Genomic DNA, 25,539 nt, shown 5'->3' on the forward strand with positions numbered 1-25,539 from the left:
ACTAATCAGATTCTCCAGAGAAGAACCTTCTAGTTTCCTGCCTGGAGGGTGAAAGCCTTCCCAGCCTCTGGGAACCTAGTGAGGGAAGTGGGATGGAGGCTGGGGGCAGGGCCAGGGCTCAGAATCCAGGATGCGTATGTTCACTTACTGCCCCTGTTTTCAGTATGGTACCCCTCCTCTCAGTTCTGCCTAGTGCTCCATGACTGTGGAACCTCTGTTTGTCCTCTCCAGAGGAGAGAACCTCTAGTTGTTTGGCTAGCTATGTGGAGTGGAGAAGGGGATTGCTTGGGCATTTTGAGTTGAGGTTCAGACTTTTAATCAACTGTATGTTGACAGCACACTCCGGCTCAGTTACACAAACACACACACACACACACGCGCATACACACACACACGCACACACACACACACTCTCTTACTTGCAGATAAACCTAATATGGCCGACCCGTGAGCCTTTGAGGGGTTCTGAGTAATAAATTGTGTTAGTTCTTGGCTTTCCCCACTGTCAACCCAGGTTTCAGTTTTCTCAGATCTCCTAAGTTAATTACCAATTATCTAACTACATTCTGGCTTCCAGAATTTTATTTTGTTGCTATTAGGTGCTCTTTAATTTTCCTAGCTTGGATTGTGACTTTAAAAAAGCAAGTGTGTGTGATCATCTTAGTGGGTTTAGGGATGGAGTAAAACCAGATGCGCTCAGTCTGCCATCTTCACCTAGAAGTGTAATATAGATTTATACATTTTAAAAACGACAAGTAATTCTTTCAGATTTGAGCTCAGAAATGGAGATTAATTTAGAAAATAAGTCCAAAGGAGAATTATTGTCCTTTTCAGGAAATGAAATGGAATTGGAGCTGCTGACCTGGTTGGTGATGGCACTAATGATGAAAGAAAAATAAGTATAGAACATTGAGGAAAATCTTTCAGCTGGGCAGCAAAAGATTGGATTTTGCTTTTCCTCCAAGTTTTGTGGAGAAAAAAGGTTTTTCTTTTCACCATTAAGAAAAACTCGATTTGGGAACTAGATAGAGGTGGTGGTTGCACAACGTTGTGAATGTTCTAAATTCCAGAGTTGTTTACTTTAAATGGTTAATTTTGTGTTATATGGATTTTTACCTCAAGTAAAAAATTCTTTTTAAATCTAAAAAATCCACGTGAACATTTGAAAGCTTATAGCTATGTAGACACCTGGCTTTTGGGGGTAAAAGATGAATTGACTGATTACAGAGGCCTCATTAAGTTGTGTTTTTATTGTCTGCCTAGGAGTTATGTAGAGATTTAAAAATGTTTATAAGTGTGATTCTGGATGATGTTCAGAAAGTTATTCATTTTGGGAAAAGAGAGAGCAAGATCTGTTCCATGGGGTGGCAAGTGAAGCTATGTCTCTCTGGTATAGAAGGTGAAAGGAATTAATAAGTGTTTAGTGAATACGCTTCCTACATCAGAATCCATTCATTGCAACTTGACAAATCTTGATGCAAGTAAGACCTTTTGATTCTTTGATCATTTGTAGAATAAAAGAAAGGGAAATTCTGGTAGAATGTGGCACAGTTCCTGTAAATTTATACCATTGATATATTCCTTATCTGTTATCTGAAATACCCTGTCTCATAAAAAGGTTTAATAGTATTTTATTATGTATAATGCAAGATTTGGCAGTTAAGTGTGGTGTATTAGAACATGCGTCCTGAAGCCATAATATCAGGGTTCAAATCCTCACTCTGCCACTTATGAGTTATTTAAGCTCACCACATCTCATTTTTCTCATCTGTGAAATGGAGAAGATAGTAGGGATATTGTGATTAATATGAATTAATACATATAAAAATCTATAAATGTTGCCTGACACTCAGCAAATGCTATCAGTAAGTGCTCAGCAAATGCTATCTGCTATTTTTTTCTGACATTTTCTTAAACTGCAATCCGTAAAAGCATATCTGGAGAAATGTATGCAATATAAGCAAAAAGACTACTTCCTTACCAGGGTATCTTTGTCATGGCTGAGTGACCAACTCCAGTTGCAAGTGTGCAATTGGCTCCTGCTCTCTCACTATACTGTGGTCGTGGTTAAGAGCTTATTTCTGTTTTTGTCTAGAGACTGAATGGTTTCAGCTACCAATATTTTCTAAAAATTGTAGACTTCATAGTGCAGTGGATTTGTTTGAAAAGGAAAACCTAGAAACCATAAATACTATTTATTTTCAATTCTTTATATTTGGTTTAGACATAATCCCTATCATTTATACATTTTCTCTAGGAATCAATGAAAAGATTGAAGAACCTGAGCTATAAACCTGTTGTTAGAAAATATAATTAGTCAGTCATTGGCCACAAAGAGTATTTGATTTTTTGAAAGGAATTTTTGTTTATCAGTATTGTGTGACTGCAAGTGATAAATGGTGAAACTTCTCTCTCACGATTATTATTTTTGCTATGGTTTGGAACTCCTCCGTTTCCTGCGAGATGAAGCTCTATGTTTAAATGTTACCATTTTCATACTAAGGTGTCTTTTAAATTTTACTTTACAGATCACCAGTCAAAATCTGGAAGGTCATAAACTTTTTGATGGTGGTGGTAAGCCATGGCGACAGATGATAAAGTTGCCATCTTAACAGATGATGAAGAGGAACAGAAGAGAAAATATGTGCTTGCTGATCCCTTTAATGGTATTTCCAGGGATCCAGAAGCGCCGTCAAATGAAACCCCCTCCTCCACAGAAACGGCTGCTGTTCCTGAGGAGGAAATAGACTGGATGGAGAAGCATTGTGTTAAAATAAACAACGATCTTCTGATTTCCAAGGTCTTTTATTTTTTCTTTTACTCTGCATATGGCTCTCTTTACCCACTTTTGCCTGTGTACTATAAACAGCTGGGCATGTCACCAAGCCAGAGTGGACTGTTAGTAGGTATTCGATACTTCATTGAATTCTGCAGTGCCCCCTTTTGGGGTGTCATTGCAGATCGCTTTAAAAAAGGCAAAATTGTTCTCCTCTTTTCTCTTTTGTGTTGGGTTTTATTCAACCTGGGCATCGGATTTGTCAAACCTGCTACCTTGAGATGTGTACCAAAGATTCCCCCCACTGCTCGCCCCACCAACGCAAGTCATCTGTTAACTGTCCTGCCAACGAACGCTTCCCTTCTCTCTTCCATTACCACGTCACCAAGAATGCGTGAGAAAAGGAACCTGCCTTCTTCCAGTTGGCCAATGATGTTAGAGGCAGAGCCCAATATCACGGAAACTGTCATCTTTTCGACAGCTGCAAACAAGACCAGTGCACCCACTCTGCAGCCTCAAACAGATGAAATTACTGACCACGTTATGGGCTTGACCTCCAACCCAAGCACGGCAACCCCTGCCCACCCAGGAAGTGTAACCAGGGAGATAACCACTACTGTTGTCACTACCACCACATCTTTACCTTCTGACCAAGTCACTCTTGTTTATGATCAACAAGAAGTTGAAGCTATATTCTTGGTGATCTTGATGGTTGTCATAATAGGAGAATTTTTCAGTGCCTCTTCTGTCACAATTGTGGACACGGTAACACTCCAGTATCTGGGAAAACACAGAGACCGCTATGGATTGCAGCGCATGTGGGGCTCCCTGGGCTGGGGCCTGGCAATGCTGTCCGTGGGCATTGGGATTGACTACACCCACATGGAAGTGCTCATCGATGGAAAGGGGTGTAAGCCCCCCGAGTACCGAAACTACCAGATCGTCTTCATTGTCTTTGGAGTCCTCATGACCATGGCCCTGATTGTTGCTACTCAGTTCCGGTTCCGCTACAACCACTTCAAAAACAATGAAAATAAAGGAAAAGAGGTGGAGATCCCTCAGGTGGAGAGGAACAACTCCACAGAGTCCTCTGAGGAGACCCCAACCACCACGAGTCACTCGCAGGCCTTCAACTTTTGGGACTTAATCAGACTGCTCTGCAGTGTGCAGTACGGCTCGGTGTTGTTCGTGGCTTGGTTTATGGGTTTTGGATACGGCTTCGTGTTCACCTTTCTCTACTGGCACTTGGAAGACCTGAATGGAACTACAACGCTCTTTGGGGTCTGTTCAGTCCTGAGTCATGTGTCTGAGCTGACAGCTTATTTTTTTAGTCACAAGCTTATTGAATTGATCGGCCATATCAGGTAAGAATGTGCTTACTATTGCTGCCCCTCGGCAGTTGAACCTTATCTTTTCCTAGTTTATAGCTCCTTTGAGGACATTTATGGGTGTTATAATTTGTGTTGGGGTGGGATTGAGGTAGGCATGGGCTTTCTGTTGCTCTTTCTCTTTAAAATAGAAACAAAAGGAAGGAAGTAGTGAACCTAGTTGGATTGTCTAAAAGAAACCAACAAAATATGCTGCTTCCTCTTTGTGTGCTAAGAAGAGACTTTTACAGTAAATATTTTCAGGTATAGGAGCACCAGTTTAGGGAGCTGTATTATTCTCTGGACCTTGAAGGGTCTACCTGTCCCAGGCATTTATGAAGGAAGGCTTAAGTGGATAAAGAGGATTAAGTTTTTTCAGCCTTCAGTTATTCTCAGCCACTAGCTGTCACAGAAAGACCTTGAATACATGGTGTATGAAGATATCCATTATGTTTAATAAAGCTTAGATGTGACCCACCATAATCCCTAATTCATGATAGTACGTGGAGGAGATCCTTATGTAATTTTTTCCTGATTATTACATGAGTCTCTGCATTTTTATCTGCCATGGACATGGGACATTTAAAAATTTTCCTTCTACCTGAAATTTCCCATGTAATCTTTTTAGTTGAAAAAATCTGTAAATGCCTAGTGTTTCATGTTGTGTGATGTCTTTGACCATTAGTATTTGTCTGAACATCATTGAACAGTATCTTGCTCTTTATAAGTCTTTCTGTTTTGTCATTGACTCTAGAATGTAGACCAGCCAGACTTAAGCATTCTTACGTCATAGGAAAGTATGGCATGCCTGTCATTAAAATTGTGTGCGTATGTGTTTTATTGAGGTCATTGTCATTAAAATATGAAGTTGCCCTAACTAAAAGAAAGCAACTGTGTGTGTTTGTGTGTATGTGGTAATCTTTAAATCTGCTGTTTCTATGAGAAACTAAAAAACAGAATGAGACAAGATTTGAGAAACATTGATCTTTCTTTAATTTCCCTTTTACTAACTGAAGAAAATATTCTCTAATTTAAAGTTTCATCCTAGCATTATTCTTTTTCCCAAACAATTGTGAATATTTTTTCTTGCTTGTTTTGGTTTTGCTTTGGGAGGCTTGTCCTGTTCTTTCTCTTTTTCAAATCTTTGACCCCTTTGTTGTCACTAAACAAAGTCGGGCACTGTGCGGATGGTTCCCAGACCTACACAGTCCCCAGGGCACGTTCATGGGGACAAGTCTGAAGAGAGTCCTGTAATAGTAAGGACATGGAATGTCCTTTAACCTTGTCCAGGTCATGTTTACATTCTCTGAGCTGTGTGGAGCGACCGTGATGAATTAGACGCTTCTCTTCAGTTTGGCTGTGTGAGTGGGATCTCACCTCAGCTGTTAGAATCACAGCCATTTATTCCCAGAAGGGAACAAGTTAGGTCTTACCGGTGACTGGAGTTCCTAGAATTCATTATTTAATCCCTCAGTAGCATTAATTGAATGTTGACTCAGTACAGGGTATGCGTATAGGTTCTATTTTCAAAGAAATTGGTAGGTTCTTTTCACATGCTAAGAAAGGAAGTTTCCTTTCTGTCTCTGCCTTTTGTCTGAGGTATATATTTTCATGGTAAAATCCCCGCAGGTTTACTACTAGTTTTGGTAATTACATGAGCTTATACTTGTTTTTCTTCCCTGAGTATTATTAGTTACTCGTTACTTAAAAACCTAAGGCTCAGTTAACCTTAATTTTCTGGTTTTATGTACAAAACTCACCGTCCTTTTCTTATTTAATGATATAATGAAGAAGGCAGCTCTGTGGTCACATTGTTCCTCCCAAGAGCCTATTGGATTTCATCAATTTGTGGTCATTCACCTCTTTTAGATTTTAATTCTGTTCATTAAAATATATTATTTTAACTACTTTTAAAAGGTTCTGATAGCCGTAGTGAGATTATTGCCCACATATTGAGGTAGCAGGGCTGTGTTTCTTTTGATGAAAATTTTGGGAGCCCAGGCAGGTGGTGGTGGTTGAGGTTTGGGGGTTTGCAGGTATGGCGATGACAGTGTAGACTTTTCATTGGAAGAATATCATCTGTTAAACAGTCGATGAAGAGAATGATCTTCCTATGACTTCATTGTCTTCGTGTTTTCCTTGTCAGATTGCAAGGAGGGATCTGTCTCTGGCTCTTGTGTATGCGTGTATGTTTTTTCAATATTTTGTGACTGTCTTATCGGGAGTTTATTTTTAGGAGTCAACACTACCATAAAAATTAGAAATATCTTAATGTAATCAAATGTGGATTTTTCCCACAAATTCTTTATATAGATTCACAATGAAGAAAAATTCATACCAGAAAACAGGTTTTTAAAATAGCTTGTCCAATTTTGAATCACTTAGCATTTTAACAGTTCTACAGTTTGGGCCCAGTTTTTCAGGGAATAACCTGATCTGTCTGTTCTATCACTCTAAACACACAACACACACACACCTATACCCACACAAGCACAGAGTAAATGATTTCTAATTTTGACCTTAGATTTTTATCCTTCTCAGGAAAGTGGCTTTCTCAGGCCAATAGAATAATGCTTAATATCTCTACTAAAAAAGTAAATTTCTTTTTATTTGAAATCTCAAGACTTTGGAATTTACAGCAGATATATTTCTAGGCTAATTTATGTAAAGATGTTAACTAGACTTCTATTTTTTTGGTAAGGAAGATTCACCCTGAGCTAACATCCGTTGCCCATCTTCCTCTTTTTTTTTTTGCTTGAGAAAGACTAGCCCTGAGCTAACATCCATGCCAGTCTTCCTCTATTTTGTATGTGGGATGGCTCCATAGCATGGCTGATGAGTCGAATAGGTCCACGCCTGGGATCCGAACCTGCGAACTCAGCCGCCCAAGCACAACACGTGGAACATTAACCACTCAGCCACGAGACTGGCCCCCTAGACTTCTTTGACTAGAAGTATGAATTTATCTTAAGGGCACATTCACCTTGCTGAATGTTTCAACAGCCATTAGGAGGATTGTGACAAAAATACATTGCAATTAATTATCTGTAAATTTGTAAATCTTTGCTATCCAATATTAGGCCATCACCTGTGTTATTTGATTTAAATTTATTTACATTTTAAGGGACACACAAAAATCTACTCAGTCAATTCTGACTTGCCCTGAAATTCTCACACTCAAGGTCAGTTTTGCCATGCAAATGTTAGCTGAAAGGGGTAATATGTTAACCATTATTAGCCATTAATTACTACTTAATAGTAGCTAAGTATCCAAATGAACAAGCCACTCAGTTTGGGAAAGGGCACAGCAGGAAGACCTAGAAGAGAGAGCAAGACTCTGGGCTCCCAGCTGAGCACACATGGGAGGTAGCGCGTGAGAAATATCATTGGAGGAGTAGCAATCAGCATTATAAGAGGGAGGCAACTGCTGCTGGGGTAATCAAGGAAGGCTTCACGGGGGCAGCCAAATTTGAGCTGGTCACTGAAGGATTTAGAGAAGATCGCATTTATGTTTTTTTCTTTTCTTCTTCTTCTTCTCATCCTCTCCCTTATTCCACCCACCTCTGCGCCGTAGTTGCTGATCCCGGATCTACTGGCTCTCAGATCCTCTCCTCACCCTGCGTGGCAGGGTGCCGATTTCCGCGGGCTGCTTCCCTCAGGACCTGATCTCTCCTGCGGTGGTTCTCAACCATTAGACTCACCAGGAGAGCTTTTAAAACTCACCTAATGCTCAGGCTGCACCCAGACCGATTACATCGTGCTCTCCAGGGGTGTGCCCAGACATTTGTACTTTGTAAAGTTGCCCAGTTGATTCCTATGTGCAGCCAAGGTTGATAACCACCGAGCTGATGAGCGGCACAGGTGGAGGATTAGAGGGAGGGAGGAAGGGAAAAATATCCAGGGCCTTTCTTTCTCTCTTTTTAGCTCGTGCAGCATGTTATGTGAGCTTTGGAGATTGTTCTCTCTAACCCTTTCGGGTGGTTCTTTCCCTGGATTTCCTCACAGGCACGTGCTGATCAGTACTCAGCTGAAGACTCCAGGGGACCCCTCTGCAGCTTTCTCTCTTTGTGGCTCTCTCTGCTCCAGTCCTCCGCCCTGCTCCCCAGACTCAGCCCTGTCTCCTCAACTCTGGAGACCTCTGTGCCCTGTAAGGCAGCATCTCTGATAGCTGCTGTATCTCACTGTGGCTCCACCCGCTGGGGGTGACCCTGAGCTCTGGTGAAATGGCCTTCTCCCTTCATCCTTCTAACCTGGACCTTGTAGAGGCTGCCTGCAGTTCTCTCAGCATGCTCCGGCTTCTCAGCTCTTCCATCACCCATCTTCCATCACAAGTCTTGATTAAAATGCAGAAAGATGGTAGACCTTAAACAACTTTTTCCCTTCTCATTTCTTTTCTTTTTTTTTTTTTTTAAGATTCACTCTGAGCTAGCATCTATTGCCAGTCTTCCTCTTTTTTTTTCCTTCTCCCCAAAGCGCCAGTGCCTGGTTGTCTAGTCTAGTTGTAAGTCGTTCTAGTTCTTCTATGTGGGCCGCCAGTGCGTGGCAACTGACAGACGGGTTCTGTGCTTCCGCGACCAGGAAGCGAACCTGGGCGGCTGAAGCTGTCAGCGCTGAGCTTTAACTGCCAGGCTATCAGGCTGGCTCCTTTCTCATTTCTTAAGTAAGGATTATTTCTCCTTTAAAAATGACTTTTACCACAACAAAAAAATGTTTTTAAAGACAATTTTCATAGTAAATTTGAAATTATGTTATATATGCTCTAAAGGAGCAAGTATCACTCTGTGTTATTTAAAAATCAAAATGCTGCCTATTCAATTTAATAAAACCGATATTTAGGCCTAGAGAATCCCAAATTAATAGGGTGCAGGGATGAGCACTAAAAGGATGTGGGTTGGAAAAGAGGGGAGACTTCAGGCCAGGTGGATGCTGGGATGAGCAGCCCGAGTTTTCTCCTGGAAGCTCTAGGGAACCATTGCAAGGTTCAAAGCAGGAGAGGGGCGCAGATTTTTTTTGCAATGTGGTAGGTAGCTTTGAAGCATGGAGCCCACTGAGAAGGTTCTTAAAATAGTCCAAGGGAGAGGCGACACAGCCCTGAATTAACAGCAGTAGCAACAGAAATTGGGGGAAGGAATGGATTTGGGAGGTAAAGTTGACAGAATGGTTTGGATGTTGGAAGTAGGGTGGAGACCCCACGTTTCTGGCTTTGGTATGGTGGTTCCACTAAATCCAGTAGGAAACTCAGGAAGGAGATACAGACCTGAGAGTTCTGAATTCAGTGTGGGGTTCATTTAGTTTGAACATCTAGATGGGGATGTCCAGCAGACGGTTAACGATTACAAACCTGAAGCTTAAGCTGTATCCCCAAGTTTAGGATTGGGGATATAGGTTTGGGACAGATAAAACCGTGAACATGGATAAGATCAACAAGGAAATCTTGTGGTTGAAGGAGAGGAATGGGCTGAGAAAATCAATTATGGTTGTCTCCAAGATTTTACTCCAAGTTTCTGCTCTCATTGAAGTGTTGGTCTGTGTTTTATTACTTAAACAGAGTATCCTCATGTCTAAGAATGTTTTGTGTTGTGGGGAGTTGTGTGTATGGTATTTACTGTAACCTGATCCACACCTCTCTTCGGGAGGAAATGACTTTCTGAGCACCCCTTAAATGCCATCACCTGAGCCAGGCAGCCTCCGTGAGCATTTATAGGTGGAGCTAGACGTAAGCAAGGGAGAGGGCGTATGAGGAACAGAGAGGGAAAGAGAGAAAGGTGGAGAAAGGAAATAGCTGCTCTCTCTGGGGGAAGGGTTCTCCCTGTCCTTATTCGTGAAGGGTTACAGGCTCGGAGTCAGACTGCCTGGTTCAGAGCCTGGCTCTGCCATTTGGGACTGTGGGGCCTTGGACAGGTTCTGTGATTTTTTTGTTTCTCAGTTTTGTCATCTGTAAATAGGGATACTATTAGTACCTACCTCTTAGTTTCTTTTGGGTTTTTTCCTTAAAGATTGGCACCTGAGCTAACAGCTGTTGCCAATCTTCTTCTTCTTTTTTTCCCTTCTTCTCCCCAAAGCCCCCTAGTACATGGTTGTATATTCTAGTTTTGAGTGTTTCTGATTGTGTCATGTGGGACGCTGCCTCAGCATGGCCTGAGGAGCGGTGCCATGTCTGCGCCCAAGATCCGAACCTGCGAAATCCTGGGCTGCTGGCACGGAGCACGAGAACTTTACCACTCAGCCACGGGGCCGGCCCCACCTCTTAGTTTTTCTAATGAAGACTAAATGAGATAAAATACAGCAATTGCTTAGAACAGTGACTGGCATATTTAGAAGTTCAGTTGATTTTACTAAATTATTACTTTATCAATCTTATGATATATTATGTTGCTCATAACTACAAGACCCGTTGAATCTGATAAAAATACAGTGACTTAGTACGTTATCAGAAGTGTACAGATCAATAAAGCTGCAAAGTTAAGATATTTGTGTTTTTCAAAATAACTAGTATTCCTCCTCAAAAACATCTTGGTCAAATTGAGATTTTCTCCCCTAATTTATGGTGACTATACATTGTTAATACAGTCGTCCCTGGTATCTGCAGGGGACTGGACCCGGGACTCCTGCAGGTACCAAAATCCGCGGATGCTCGAGTCCCTTATATAAAATGGCATAGTATTTGCACATAACCTATGCACATGCTCCGGTATACTTTGTCATCTCTGGATTACTTGTAATACCTAATACAATGTGAATGCTATGTAAGTAGTTATACTGTATTGTTTAGGGAATAATGACAAGAAAAAGAAGTCTGTACATGTTCAGTACAGATGTAACCATCATAGGCCTTTCCATCCACCGTTGGTTGAATCTCCAGATGTGGAACCTGTAGATACACAGGGCTGATTGTGTCCTCGTTAGTGCCATGTTTTAGGGCTTGGTGACTATAAGCTACCATGTCTGTAATAGCTGTCATACAGAATGATTGTAATTGTAGCTATTATTGTTATACCTGGGTAGATTTCTATTTTTCTATTCCTTTCCCATTTTGCCTTCAAAGATGTTGATATTAATTTTTAAAGGAAAAGCCTCTTAGAGCTATTTCAAGTATAGATTCTTATTATTAAACTGTAAACTGTAGAGTCTAAAAAGCAGAATTTATGACCAAGAGTTGAAAGGAAGTAATTTGGTTTTCATAGTCCCTTGAAAAGAACATCTTTGCAAAGAAATATATTACCATATTGTGTCATAGCTACCAGGCTGACTTGTTAGTAACAGCATTACTGATAATTGCGTTATTCATAGTTGGGAACAAAAGGCCGTTGTTGCAAGGTAGTGAACGTGAATTCCAGGGATTTCAGTTGTTGGTGTCATGTTTTGTTTGTTTTCTCTTCCACCTTCGGTGGCTGGGTTGACCAGGGCACTCACTGACTTAAAGAGAGCAGTGCTAACTCCCTATGAACTGTAGCTTTTGTGGTTGGAGGCAACCCCCCTCACCAATTCATCAGCTCAGGTGGTGGTCGTGGACGTGTGCACCAGACTAGAGTAAAAACAGCTCTTACAAATTTATTATCTAGACAGCCAGTGTGGAGACCAAATCAGCAGTCCATGGTAATGCTCACATTGGACATTTCCTATGGCCTGAAAGTTGCGTCTTAAGGTATATACCCTTCTGGAAAAACTCTTACACACATTCAGAAAGACATGTACAAGAATCTTGCTTACTGCAGCTTTCTCACAGTGAAAAAGAGGAACAGTCTAAATATTCATCAAGTAGGATATGGCTACGTTTAGTATGGTATAGTCATAAAATGGAATATTATGCACAAGTTAAAAAGGAATGGACTAGGTCAATATGTTAGCATGGAAAGCTCTCAAAAATCTGATGTTGAATGGGAAAACAAAAAAATTTAAAAAGTTATACGTTTTTATGGATACACCTATATGTATAGAAAGATATTTACATTTGAAGAGGAAGAATTCATTCCAAACTCATATTAGCCCCAGCTTTCTGGACAAGATATAAAGAGAAGGGGACTGAGATAGGGAGCAAAGAGGACAAGGAGAACCTCTACTTTACCTGTAATCTTTTATTTCTTTAAGGAAATATGGCAAAATATTCAGAATTTCCATTTTTGGTGATAGATGTACATATTCTGTACAGTTTTTCTTTTTGTATTTTCTATTGGGAGATAGCTTGAAGCTTAAGTCTACTTATAGTGGAGCAATATAATTATCCTCCTGTAGAACCATATGTGTGTGTGTGTGTAGCTGTATATATTTTAAAGAGACATTGTATCCAAATATATCAGGTAAACATTGAGGTTTTGTGCCCCTGATATGTACATTATCCATATATTTTTCCCTAAGTAGCATAAATATAAATGATTAAAAGTCTACTTTATATAATTGTTGTGGCCTCAGGTCTTATTTCCCTGTCTTTAAAAACTGAAATCAGGTGCAAATTCATAGTATCTCATTATGATTTAATATCAAACTGTGCCAAACAACCCTGATTTGGGTAGTAAATATAATACTTCTTTATATATAAAAAGATCGAGGGCTGGCCCTGTGGCCGAGTGGTGAAGTGTGTGTGTTCCACTTTGGTGGCCTGGGCTTCGCGGGTTTAGATCCTGGGCGTGGACCTATACATGGCTCATCAGGCCATGCAGTGGCAGCATTCCACGTAGAAGAACTAGAATGACCTACAACCAGGATATACAACTGTGTACTGGGACTTTGAGGAGGGAAAACAAAGAGGAAGATTGGCAACAGATGTTAGCTCAGGGCCAATCTTAAAAAAAAAAGAAAGCAAGGTACCAAAAAGCCAAGTGACGTCCCAAAGATCATAAAGTTTATTACTGGCAGTGAGTTCAAGCAAGTATGAGTGTTTATATCAGCTGTTTAATTATCTTGAGTCATATGGTGTCAATTTACTGCCTTTTCTGGTACAAGTCGAAAATGTAAGTAATCTGGCTAATTATATTTCTGTTTATCCATGGAAATATTTAGTAGACTGCAATTATATAATTTTGTAGGATACTTTGAAGAGTGGATAAGAAAAGAAATTTTCTTAGAAGCTTGTCTTTATAACCTTTCCAACTGGAAGGAGGAATACCATTCCATTCTTATTTCTGAAGTATTAAGCGTCTTTTCTTTGCCTTTTCTCTACTGAAAACAGTGTCTTTGAATGGTAATCTGTAAGCAGACAAACATTAACTTGCTAATTTTTTCTTTCCTTTAAAAAGCTAATGTGTAGATTGAAGCTCAGACATTATCAGAAAGAATCAGTGTTAGGTTGCGTTTGTCTGAGTATCATATCTCTGAACCATGCTACTGCGTGTTGTGGTTGACTCTTGACTATGGTGAGGAATCCTCAGTGATGGAGCGTTGGCCATGGTCCTTGGTTATAACTGTGGGATGCTGGCCAGGCATTTCATTCCATTTAGGAGAATGAGAAAGAGAAGGGTGCAGATTGGTCTAGCCTTGACCCAGTCATCTTCCCAAGTCCTGGTAGAAGTGAAAGGTAGCCTGGTGGCTATCCTGTTTCCTTTTATTCTTCTTTTGGCCAGTTTACCTATAGAGAGTACTTGTATGTGTGTGTCTGTGTGTGTGTGTCTGTGTGCACGCTTGTGCTGTTGACCTGGGTTCAGATCCCACATTTAAATGTGTCTGACCTTGGGTAAGTCCGCAGTTTAGCTTTGTTAAGCCTCACGTTCGTCATTTGTAAAATGCGGAGAATATCTGTACCTAACTTCCTAGCATTGTTATTTTATTAAGATTAAATGAGATAATATAGAGCACATAATAATTGCTCAACTACAAACAGTAGGTGGTATTATTACTATGATTAATTCACTGCTTCAACAAGTATTTATTAGGCACACACTAGGCAGCAGGCACTTTTCTAGTCCCTGGGGGTATATGGAGTGCATAATAAGATAGAGAAAGGCCAGTTCTCATGGGACTAACATTCTATTGGGGTAGACAATAGGCAGTAAACAGATGATTTTATTTCTGATAATGACAAGTGCTATATGGCAAAAATAATGCAGGATGACGGGTCCCAGAGTGACTGAGGAGAGGTGACCATTTTAGCTTAGGTAGGCTGGGAGGCTTTCTCTGAAGAAGTGACATTGGAGCAGAGTTCTGACAAGAAGCCACCCAGTGATGACTTGAGGGACAGAGGAAACCACAAGTGTAAGTGGCCGGGCTAGAGGGTGAGGAATAACAGGAAGCCAGCGAGGCGGGCAGGGATCCCACGGGGCCTGGAGGACCACGCTAATAGAGAGGATGTTACTCTAAGAGAAGTGGGAAGCCATCGGTGAGTTTGAGCAAAGGGTGACACCAACAGACTTCTGCTTTTATGTTTTTTAAAACAATTACGTGGGTGGAGAATTTATCATCATTACTTGCCCCACTTTAGAAAGGTGCCATTTTAGTTCATTCTCTGAGTTTCAGAGAAATTATGAGTTCTTTTTTCTTGAGCCATAAAGCTGGCGATTCGTGCACTTCCTTTGTTGATGTGGTGCCTGCCACCAATCTGGATGAAGGTTTTGGGTTTTTTTAGCAACTTCAAAATTTCAGAATAGCCATAGAGTCTAGAGGATAAACAAAAAATAAAAATTAAAAAAATCTCCAACCTTAACAAAAAATGTAATTACAGGATAATATTGTAAAAATAATAATAGTTGTTATAATACCATTTGAGCGCTTATTACATAAAAGTGGTTACAAAGGCACTGTGCTAAATGCTTTACCTCCAAGCCCTTCCTTAATCCTTTTAACACCTTAGAGTTAGGCATTGGCGTGTCCATTTTAGAGAGGGGAAGTTCAGAGTGGTTAAATAAGTTGCACAGGGTGAGACAGCTTGTAAATAGCAGAGGCAGGATTCAAACCCAAGCCACTCAGACTCCAGAACCCGTGTTCTCAGCCCCCTTATAGGTTCGTAGGCACAGAGTCAGACTGGGGAGTATTTTGTCTATGCAGCCCAGTCTCATGTCTTAGTCTTCCTCCTTTCTGCTCTGAGTGACCAGTGACTGGTACAAATTTTTCAGCTGTCACAAGACCCCCCTGTGTCTTCCTGATAAGATCTCCATTCCTCTAAAATGCCTCCCTCTCCCAAATTATTCCTGTTACTCTGAGTCCTCCAGACCAGCAATATTCAAGCAGTGTTAGGATGAGAGTAACGTGATTAAACTAACGCACATTGAATATAAGTGGCAAAAACGAATGTTGCTAATGGTGACCGTGTATCACATAGAAGGAGTTAATTCACAATTAAATATTGTGTTCATTCAATGTTTCTTAAAGAAGCCTTTAGTCAATGACCAGGTTCTGTTTTAGGGATACAGTGTTGAATAAGACAGACAAGGTCCCTCTTGCACAGAGTTCATGTTCTCGTAGGGAGTAGAAGACAATACAACAGAAAGAAACTGTTGGGTGCTACGAAAGTGTTAATTTAGGCACCTAAGGCGTTGGGAGCTGGAATAGAGTAAAGCAAATAAAATTGAGAGTTCTTCTGAGCAGGACCTAGTGTAGCCAGAGTCAGGGAGAAGAGTTATTTTGTGAACAGGATACCAGATGGGTGGCAATGCCACTCACCAAGGAAGGGAGCCCAGGGCGCGGTATCGGTTCCAGGTAGGGGAAGAGGATACCGCAGTATGGAACTTGTGGAAATCTAGCTAGCTCCATCCCATGATTTGAAGTTATCTGTAACCGTCTTCCTCCCCTACTCTCCTCCCTTCCCTTCATCTAGTAAATCCATTTTGGGAAATCGTTGACCTCAAACAAGGAACGTGTTGCTATCAGTGTTCCTTCTGGAAGCGGTGCCGTAGAGCAGGACCGTTCAGTGCTTCTAAGATGTGGATGAAAATTTTGTCCTTCAGCCCCAACATGAAGTCTTGATGAATATACTGCTAATGTCCCCTTGATATTCTTCACTCATAACTCAAGGCCTTCAGCCTAGAGGGAGCCTCCGTTCACCCTTAGGAATGCTGGCCCCTGCACTTCTGTGTGGCTGGAGAAACGCAGCACTGGGGGGAATCTGATGCCCCAAATAGCCTAGTGGCTTAGGTGAGATCTTCTGTGCCTGGGTCTCATCTGGTAAGTGCAATGTAAACTGAGAAAGAAAACCAACGAAGACTAGACCAGCAAACAAATCAGTTATTTTTTTTAACACACGTGCCTGAGTGTAGGATTGTTTTTATTTCCTTATCTCAGGAATGCTACTACTCACAGCTGGAAAATACTTTTTTTTTTTTTTAATAATTATTATACTACTTTTTTATTTTTTTTAAGATTTTTTTTTTATTTTTTTTTATTTTTCTCCTTTTTCTCCCCAAAGCCCCCCGGTACATAGTTGTATATTTCGTTGTGGGTCCTTCTAGTTGTGGCATGTGGGACGCTGCCTCAGCGTGGTCTGATGAGCAGTGCCATGTCCGCGCCCAGGATTCGAACCAACGAAACACTGGGCCGCCTGCAGCGGAGCGCGTGAACTTAACCACTCGGCCACGGGGCCAACCCCTGGAATATACTTTAATTCCACAGAGTCTTCGTGTATCTTTTACAGAGAACAATTTTATGCTCAGTTTGCTAATTAGGCTTAGTCAGAAAATCGTTGTTTCCATCTAATTTCAAGATCATCAATAAAAGTAAATGGGAATAATATTATTGAAGGCTTTACAGTTTGTACAGTTTTTGTAAATATTTTTGTTGATACAACACCTTGCAAAATAGTTAAGTTTTATTATATTTTATAGTGGCTTGATGAGAGCCAGAGATTCTCCTTTGGTGGAAAGACCATGTTGACTCTCTAGGGGTCTCGGGTGGAGCACCTGAGAACCTGCAGCCGGGGTTCCTAATTGAGTTCGAGAGTGTGGGTATTAAGGGTAGAGAAGCGTGTTGCTCTAGACTAAATTGTGTGTCCCCCCAAATGCGTACGTTGAAGCTCTAACCCCCAGTATGATGGTACTTGGATACGGGGCCTTTGGGAGGTAGTTAAGGTTAGATGAAGTCATGCAGGTGGGGCCTTCATGGTGGGATTAGTGCCATTATAAAAAGAGACCCTGGAGAGCTTCCTCTGGCTCCTCTCTCAGCCACGTGAGGACACAGTGACTGCCCTCTGCAAGCCAGGAAGACCATCATTACCAGAACCCAACAGCACTGGCACCCTGATCTCAGACTTCCCGCCTCCAGAACTGTGGGAAAATAAATTTCTGTGGTTTAAGCCACCCAGTCTGTGGTATTTTATTATGGCAGCCTGAGCTAAGACATGTGTCTAAACAGATAGAGCAAGGAGAGCCTGTGGAGGGCTAGGATGTCCAAAGATTCTAGGAGCCAGAGGACACTAGAGCTGGGACCTGTGGCCTAACACTGGGATGAGTGAGTGCAGAGGTGTGTAGGAGTGAGTCCAGCAGTGGCAAACTTATTTTTCTGCATGTGTGCGCATTCCTGGTAGCATGGACATTGGCTGGTTGGGCGGATCCACCATGCAAGCCTAGGGAGGAACAGATTTCCTCCTTAGTGGTGGAGTGGGGACCCAACCCAGGGCCTCTAGCTAATAAATCCCATGCTGTTTTCAGTATATAAGACAGTAATGTTGATATTCATTAAAGTAGGTGAAGACTAGTATCATTGCTGTTTCGTTACTCTTAATCAAGTTATTATTAATTACTATTACTCTTTCATTACTATTAATTAAGTTATTCTTAGTTCTGTTCATGAGATTTTGTTAGAAATCTAATATGATTCAAATGCAGATATAGCAAATCTTTGTGAAACAAAATTGTTAAGTTAGAGTGGTCATTAATTTTTGTGTGTGTGTGTGTGAAAAAGAACACCTTTTAAATTTCCCTCAAAGTTTGTTTAGCTGTATGACCTGGCAACTTAGTTAACCTTTCGGGGCCTTGATTTCTTCAACTGTAAAACAGAATTAATGATAACTCTTGCCTTTCCTATTTGAGATGATTATTGGCGGGAGTAAATGAGATACTAAGTGGGTAAAAATGCTAAACAATTGGGGGACGTTATAGAAATGTTAGTATGGGGGGATGGGCACGGCGAGGGACCTGCAGCAAGCAGAGGTCTCAAGACCGCTGACGTTTGTTTTCTTCCTTAATGTCACAAAAAGAACAGGAATCGTCTGAACAAAATCTGTTATTCAGTTGCAGAGTTATTAAAATAGGGCAGAATTTCTAGTCATAAAAGTTTACTAGTTGACAAGTTTCGGTCAAGAGTTTATTGTAACTGTATTTGCACTATTTTTTTCCTTACTTGAAAAATCCATAACTTAATTTTCACTTCAGGAAAGATGTTTAGCATTGTGATTTAGGATCACATTGAATTAAGTCTGAAAACTAGTGAAGGTTCCAGAAAGAGAGAAAGAGAGGAAGATGACCCCACAACCAGCTTTGCTGGAGTAGTTAAGACTCTTGACAGTGAGTTCTGTGGAGCCACCGCAGAGATCCAGGAATAGAAGAGATCAAGCCTCCTTTCAACTCCCTGGTAGAGCGAGCCCGTCTCAGAGACTTCCCAGGCTGCTCTGGAGACCTGCAGCGTTGATGAACACAGCCTGTGCCTGTGGTCACACCTATCCAGGATGGACTCCTGGACAGCCCTTGTCTTTGCTCTCTCCTCACAATCTTGCTAGCTCTGTGTGTGTGTGCATGCATGCGTGTGTGCGTGTGTTTTTGTGGTGCCCCTCCCTGCTTTCTGCTCCTTACCCCGCCCTAGCCATACATTCAACTCCTGATTATTTGATTTCAAAGTCTGCCTGCTTAGTGTAGCCCAGGTCCAGCCTACAGGGTCCGGGGCAGAAATCCTGGCTCACTGTGCGTCCTACCCCAGTGTTGACACTTGACATTTCTGGGGCTACCTCAGCAGAAGAGCTCTTTTGGCCCCATTTCATCTCATCACACAAAATTTTGCTTCTTGGTAAACTTTTCATTTGTGATCCAGGATATTGGGTGGCTGTCAAGTGGCATTTGCTTTTCTGTTTTCCTCTTACCTCATTCTTCCTAATGATTCATCAAAGTTTAAAATGTTAAGCGTCTTCCAAAGCCAACTCACACATACATCCCGCGTCCTTAATCCGAATTCACAGTTGTTGCTAGAAGCGTAACTATGCTAACGCAGCCAGTCCCTGCCTCCGCTGGTCCCATCCAGGGGCGGTTCTTCAAGCCCTTGTCTTGGTTTGACTTCATGTAGGGACCTGGGAGTAGGCCCACAGCACACTATTATCACCCTTGAAAGAGCACTGTGGGGCAAGGGGGCAGGGGCCTTGACCTTCCACTGACCAACCAATTATGTCCCCACTTTACCTCTCTGAACTTCTGTTTCCTTGTCTCTGTAAAATAAGTGGGTTGGACTTGATGCTGTGCCTTCTTTCAGTTCTCACTTTAATGATCCAACTTCAACTTGGGTTGTGTTTGTATGTGAAAAACCACACATCACACCTCACCCCTTCCTGGCTGCTCCTCCAAGGATTCACACTTTGAATGGTTTCTGCTGATTGGTTAGAAATGTGCACAAATGTGCCCAAAGCCACTCCATGCAAACTCATGCAGGCCATGCTGTGACAACAGACTGTCTAGCCAGTGATAGGGGATGTGATTTATGATGGCGGTCACTGGGATCTGTATAGAGAATTTTCTTCCTTCGAAGCCAGTTGACTTGAATGGAAGTTAGAACCCTAAACTTGAGGCATTTCTCCATGTACTGGCTTGGACAGAATTTGTAAAAGGCTTAGCTGCTCTTGCTGAAATATTTGCATTTTATTTAATGGTAGCTTACACATTTGGACAATGTTTTGCAGTTTTTCTTTACATGCTTATTTGATCTTTCCAAAACCCCTGTAGTATAACTAAGACAGTTATGACCATTCTTATTTTTTTTATTTTATTCATTTATTTTTTTTAAAGATTGGCATCTGAGCTAACATTTGTTGCCAATCTTCTTTTTTTTTCCTTCTTCTCCCCAAATACCCCCAGTACATAGTTGTATATTCTAGTTGGAGGTCCGTGTAGTTCTGCTATGTGGGACGCCGCCTCAGCATGGCCTGACAAACAGTGCCAGGTCTGCGCCCAGGATCCGAACCAGCGAAATCCTGGGCTGCCAAAGCGGAGCACAGAAACTTAACCACCCAGCCATGGGGCCGGCCCCAGTTACAACCATTCTTGAGAAAAGCCCTCTCCCAGTGTCCCTGTGCCGTGGATGCCACCACTTCTGCCAGGGTGCTGCGGATGCCCCACTGTGTTGCTCGTTGTGAAAACGTGTTAATTAGCACTGTTTGCCAAAGCTTTTCATCTTATGTGAACCACTGGAAAAGTAAATAGCAGTCCGCTAGATAACATAAATGAGTAAATATAGTTGGATTGGGTTGTGCAAAGTGCTAACAATCCTCCTCTAAGAGTATAGCCTCACTCTGACTTCAGAGGCCCAGGGAAGCCGCCACTAGTGTCAGATGTTCTATTTCTGGTCTGCGGAGTAAATGGCTCTCAAGGAAAACACTGGCATTCTTTACTAAATTTTGCTTTATGTTGGAGTGGTAAGTAACCTTGGAGGTCATTTTTGTGGGTTGAATTAAATGCTGAAGTCCTAAGCCCCGGTACCTCAGAATGTGACTGCGTTTGGAGACAGGGTCTTTAAAGAGGTGGTTAAGTTAAAATGAGGTCACTGGGGTGGGCCCTAATCCGATGGAACTGGTGTCCTTGTGAGAAGAGGAGGTTGGGACACAGACACACACAGGGAAGACGATGCAAAGACACGGGGAGAAGGTGGTCACCTGTAAGCCAAGAAGAGAGGCCTCGGAAGAAACTGCTCCTGCTGACACCTGGTCTCAGACTTCCAGCCTCAGGATTGTAAGACAGTAAATTCTGTTGTTTAAGCCCCCCAGGGTGTGGTAGTGTAACAGTAGCCCTAGCACACTACTACAGTCGTAGGCCTGGCTTCATCCCACTTTAGGTTCCCTGCCCCTAATCCTTGGCTGACGCTTACTTAGCCTTTGTTTGGACACTTCTCGGGATGTGGAACTTGCTACCTCACAAGGTAGCTAAGATCTTGTGTCACTTAGGACTCTCTCACTTGAGGTGGCAGAAAACCTTACCCAAAGTGGCTTAAGCGAAACAGGGGATGTATTGTCCAACTGAAAAATCTAGCAAATGGTCTTAGGTGTAGCTTAGGTGTAGGTCTCAAATGATGTGATCAGAACCTGGCTCTGTCCGTCTACTAGCTCTGTCTCCTGTTGGGTAGGCTTCATTCCCAGGCCTGCCCTGAAGGTCCCAGGCAGTCCAGGCACATCGGTTCCCAGGATCGAGTCCCGCTGAAAAGAGAGAATGCTGTATTCCCTTAGTTTCTGCTTAGCAACTAAAACAACAATATCTATTGTCCTGACTGCCGGCAGGTCTGACTTTGGGCTAACAGAGCCCACTCCCTCTTAAGGAGAAAAGCCCTTGACGTATTTGAATGTCTCTCCTCCAGGCTTGCTTCTCCAATTCCCTCAGGGACGTTCCCAGAACATCTCATCCCAGACTCTCCCGTTTTATCTTTTCCCTCCTTATTCTGGCTCCTTTCTTCTTTGGTCAGTGATCCCCTAATTGCTCCTACTTCCTGCTGTGGCCTGGCCAAAGTCAAGAACAGTAGGATTATTATCTCCTTTTGATTTGGTCATGATATTCCCTCAGCCTGAATTTTGATAAACTTGTTTAGTTCCCTCAAATGTAGTTTAGGGTCAACTAAAACTCTTAAGGCCTTTTTCAAATTGATTGCTAAGACAAATGTCAGTGATTCTTGTCTGGAAATTAAAGAATTTGTACTTTATATATATCTCAGGCCATCTCATGGTAAATTTTTAAACAAAGTCGGGGTGTGTGCGTGTGTGTGTGTTTGGTCATTTGACTCTTACCTAGAGGGAAACTGTCAACAAATAGCGTATTGTGTCTTCCAAGTGGTTGCATTCCATTAATCAAGGTTCTATTTTATTTTAAACATCTTTATTTTTCTACCTGGAGTTATACACAATCTAAGAAAAAGTAGACAGATAAACTAAAAGAAATATGGAGAAGTGTAAACATGGCCAGGAACCAGCACAGTGACCCGGCTGATGGTTACCGTAACTGCTCTTAGCTTATCAGCCATTTGGAGAGGAAAGATTTGAAGGCAGCAAAATAAAGAATGACTTAAGACTAGCAGAGATTCGGACTCTACTTTTATGTTTTCTTTTTCTAGCAGAAAAAATGGAAGGAAGTATTGGTAGCTTCACTGAGCATACACAACTAAATGAATGTTCTCTTCCCCGCATTCACTCTTCTGACCTACAGTGTGGTTCTTATACTCTGTTCTACAAGCATGAGTCAGTGGCTGGCTACACCTGCTTGGTGATAGAAGCTTGGTGGCTTCTCGGATCTCCATTAGTGATCCCCTTGGCTATGCTGTCCTTAGTATAGAAGTACCACTGATCCTTTGAGCTTTGTGGTTTGTATGCTAACCTTACCCTTCCGGTGAGATAGGCCTGTGGGCACCCAAGAACCCTGTTATCTGTTTGTGCACATGTGTTGCGGATCCCTTGCATGGTGCTTCAGGATGCCCCAAGGAAGCAAAGTGTAGTCAGCTATTCAATGAACTATTGCTTGTCCACGTACATGACTTAATATTTATCTTCAACTGTAACCTATTAATAGTAATCAAGCAATGGATGTTAGCTCAGGGCCAGTCTTCCTCAGCAAAAATAGGAGGATTTGCAGCAGATGTTAGCTCAGAGCTAATCTTCCTCAAAAAAAAAAAAAAAGCAAAAATGGTTCCAAATATGGACATCCGTTTTTTTATCATCTTAGTTCTAGGCCTCTTTTATAAGTCTCAGTGCATTCTTTCACATACCATCACTTATTCAGATACCTTAATCAGGTACCTTAATAAATATATGTGTACACACATGTATGTATACATACGCACATATAGTTACAAGTATAAAATGTGAATAGTTTATATTTACACCTTGTTCACCACTGTCTCCCTGGCACTTAGCACAAAGTGTATTCAATAAATATTTGTTGGGGGTGGGCCTAGTGGTGTAGCGGTTAAGTGTGCACGTTCTGCTTCGGCGGCCCGGGGTTCACCAGTTCGGATCCTGGGTGTGGACTCGGCACCACTTGGCAAGCCATGCTGTGGTAGGCATCCCACATATAAAGTAGAGGAAGATAGGCATAGATGTTAGCTCAGGGCCAGTCTTCCTCAGCAAAAAGAGGAGGATTGGGAGCAGATGTTAGCTCAGGGCTAATCTTCCTCAAAAAAAAAAAAAATTAATGAATATTTGTTGAATGATGTTCTATTTGAAGTATTCGTATTTTCCCTCTAGTCCATGAATATTTATTGAGTGTCTGTTCAAGTCAAGCACTGGAGATAAAGCTGAGGCAACGTAATATGAAGCAGTCCTCACTCTGCATGGAGCATACGGTCAGGGTGTCGATGCGTGGTTACAACTGAGATTAATAAGAGTTATGAGGAGGGGCCCGTGATGCTGTGATCACATAGAAAGGAGCTGAGTGAGATCTGAGGGGGAGTAGGACATCGGGACACAATTAGGGATGGGTGGGGACCGTGGCCCAGTCGGTACATTTGGCATTCATGTGGCTGGAGGACAGAGAACTAGGTAGAACACACTAGATAGGCTACAAGGAAAGATGATTCATAACATTATCTTGTTTCTGTCAGCAATTTTGATTCAAAGGTTCTCATTGTGTTACATGTACCTTCTGGGGATCCAGGTGGCTCTTGAAGCAAATGAGCACTTTTCTTTCTTTCTTTCTTTCTTTTTTGCTGAGGAAGATTTTCCCTGAGCTAACCTCTCTTGCCAATCTTCCTCTTTTTGTACATGTGCTGCCACCACAGCATGGCCACTGACAGATGAGTGGTGTAGGTCTGTGCCCAGGAACCGAACGTGGGCTGCTGAAGCAGAGCATGCCAAACTTAACCACAAGGCCACCAAGGCTGGCCCACGAGCACTTTTCTTAAGTCTGTCTCTACAGACTGCCATTTTCTTTGTCTGGAAGGAATATGACTTTGGCAGTGCTGCACAATTTCATGTACCTTTCTTTCTTCTTTTTTTTTTTGAGGAAGATTAGCCCTGAGCTAACTTCTGCCAACCCTCTTCTTTTTGCTGAGGAAGACTGACCCTGAGCTGACATCTGTGCCCATCTTCCTCTGCCTTATATGTGGTACTCCTCCCACAGCATGGCTTGCCAAGCAGTGCCATGTCCGCACCCAGGATCTGAACCGGCGAACCCCGGGCCGCCGAAGCAGAACATGTGCACTTAAACACTGTGCCACCGGGCTGGCCCCTCATGTACCTTTCTTAACTATGTATATAACTATACGACATACTTGCTCCCAATCTCACAACAGATTCCCCAGATAGGAAATATGGTGAATATTAACATAGCTAGGATTTCATACTGTTTTTAAGCAAAACAGAAACCCAGATAATGATCTCTTCAGGTTGGAGAACCATGGGTCAAGTGTCATACATCATTCATTGTGCCCATTTATAGCTGCATGAAACACAGTGACTGATCTCTATTCATTCCTTGAGAAAGTAGATATACACGTGGGAAAAAATTCAGAGAGTACTAAAAGATATGCTGTGGAGTCTCTCTCCCACCCCTGGGACAGTCCCCCACCGCCCCTCCCTAGAGACCATCAGTGATACGAGGTTCTAGTGGATCCTTCCAGAGATGTTCTGTTCACACTGAGCACATCCAAGTATATGTGGCTCTCCTTTTCTGACATGAATATTAGGATACAATGCTCGCTGTTCTGCAGTGACTTGTAGCTTGCTTTAGGTGACAGCATAAAGTAGTTAGTGGTTGGTAGATTAATGATAAAACATAACATACAACTTAAACATTATAAAACATGAAAAAATATAAAACGTTTGCTGATCTTTTGATCTAAGGCCAAATCTTTTCTTTGAAAACAATTCTGCTGATTGGGGTTAAACCACACCTATAATCTATGATTTCCATCGGTTTTGATTTCTTTAGTGTGGAACACGAATTTAAAGATACTGTGAAAACAATGTGAGAGCAGAATTCTTTTAGGTTTTAATCCAAATTTTTTATGGTTGTCTTTCCCACGCCTAGTGTGACAGGTTTTTCCCCCACCTTTTGAATCTTTATTGTTATATGATTATCAAAAAGTACATAACTCACTATATAAACTCAAAATCTACAGAAAAACACTCCTTAGACAGTGAGGAGCCTGTAATCACAAATCTCCAAGATAACCATCGGTTATGGTTTGGTATCTGTCTTCTTCTAGATTTGTTTATGTGCTAATATAACTTGAATATGGACACACACACACACACACACACACACACACAATATTTTATAACAGTGACCAGGAAGCCATTGTTTT

General features: G+C 41.8%; 1 protein-coding gene across 8 annotated transcripts in view; it reads left to right on the forward strand.

Annotated features, from left to right (window-relative positions):
• The window catches only part of MFSD6 (major facilitator superfamily domain containing 6), a 72,212-nt gene that overhangs the window by 19,416 nt on the left and 27,257 nt on the right, over positions 1-25,539 (forward strand). For all 8 annotated transcript variants that reach the window (XM_070580446.1, XM_008516528.2, XM_070580445.1 and 5 more), the window contains exon 2: positions 2,529-4,140. In XM_070580446.1, coding sequence (XP_070436547.1) covers positions 2,582-4,140 — 1,559 coding nt within the window. In that variant the 5' untranslated portion in view covers positions 2,529-2,581. The remainder of the gene's footprint in view (positions 1-2,528; positions 4,141-25,539) is intronic.

Source organism: Equus przewalskii, chromosome 17, assembly GCF_037783145.1.
Source record: "Equus przewalskii isolate Varuska chromosome 17, EquPr2, whole genome shotgun sequence".
Classification (NCBI taxonomy): Eukaryota; Metazoa; Chordata; class Mammalia; order Perissodactyla; family Equidae; genus Equus; species Equus przewalskii.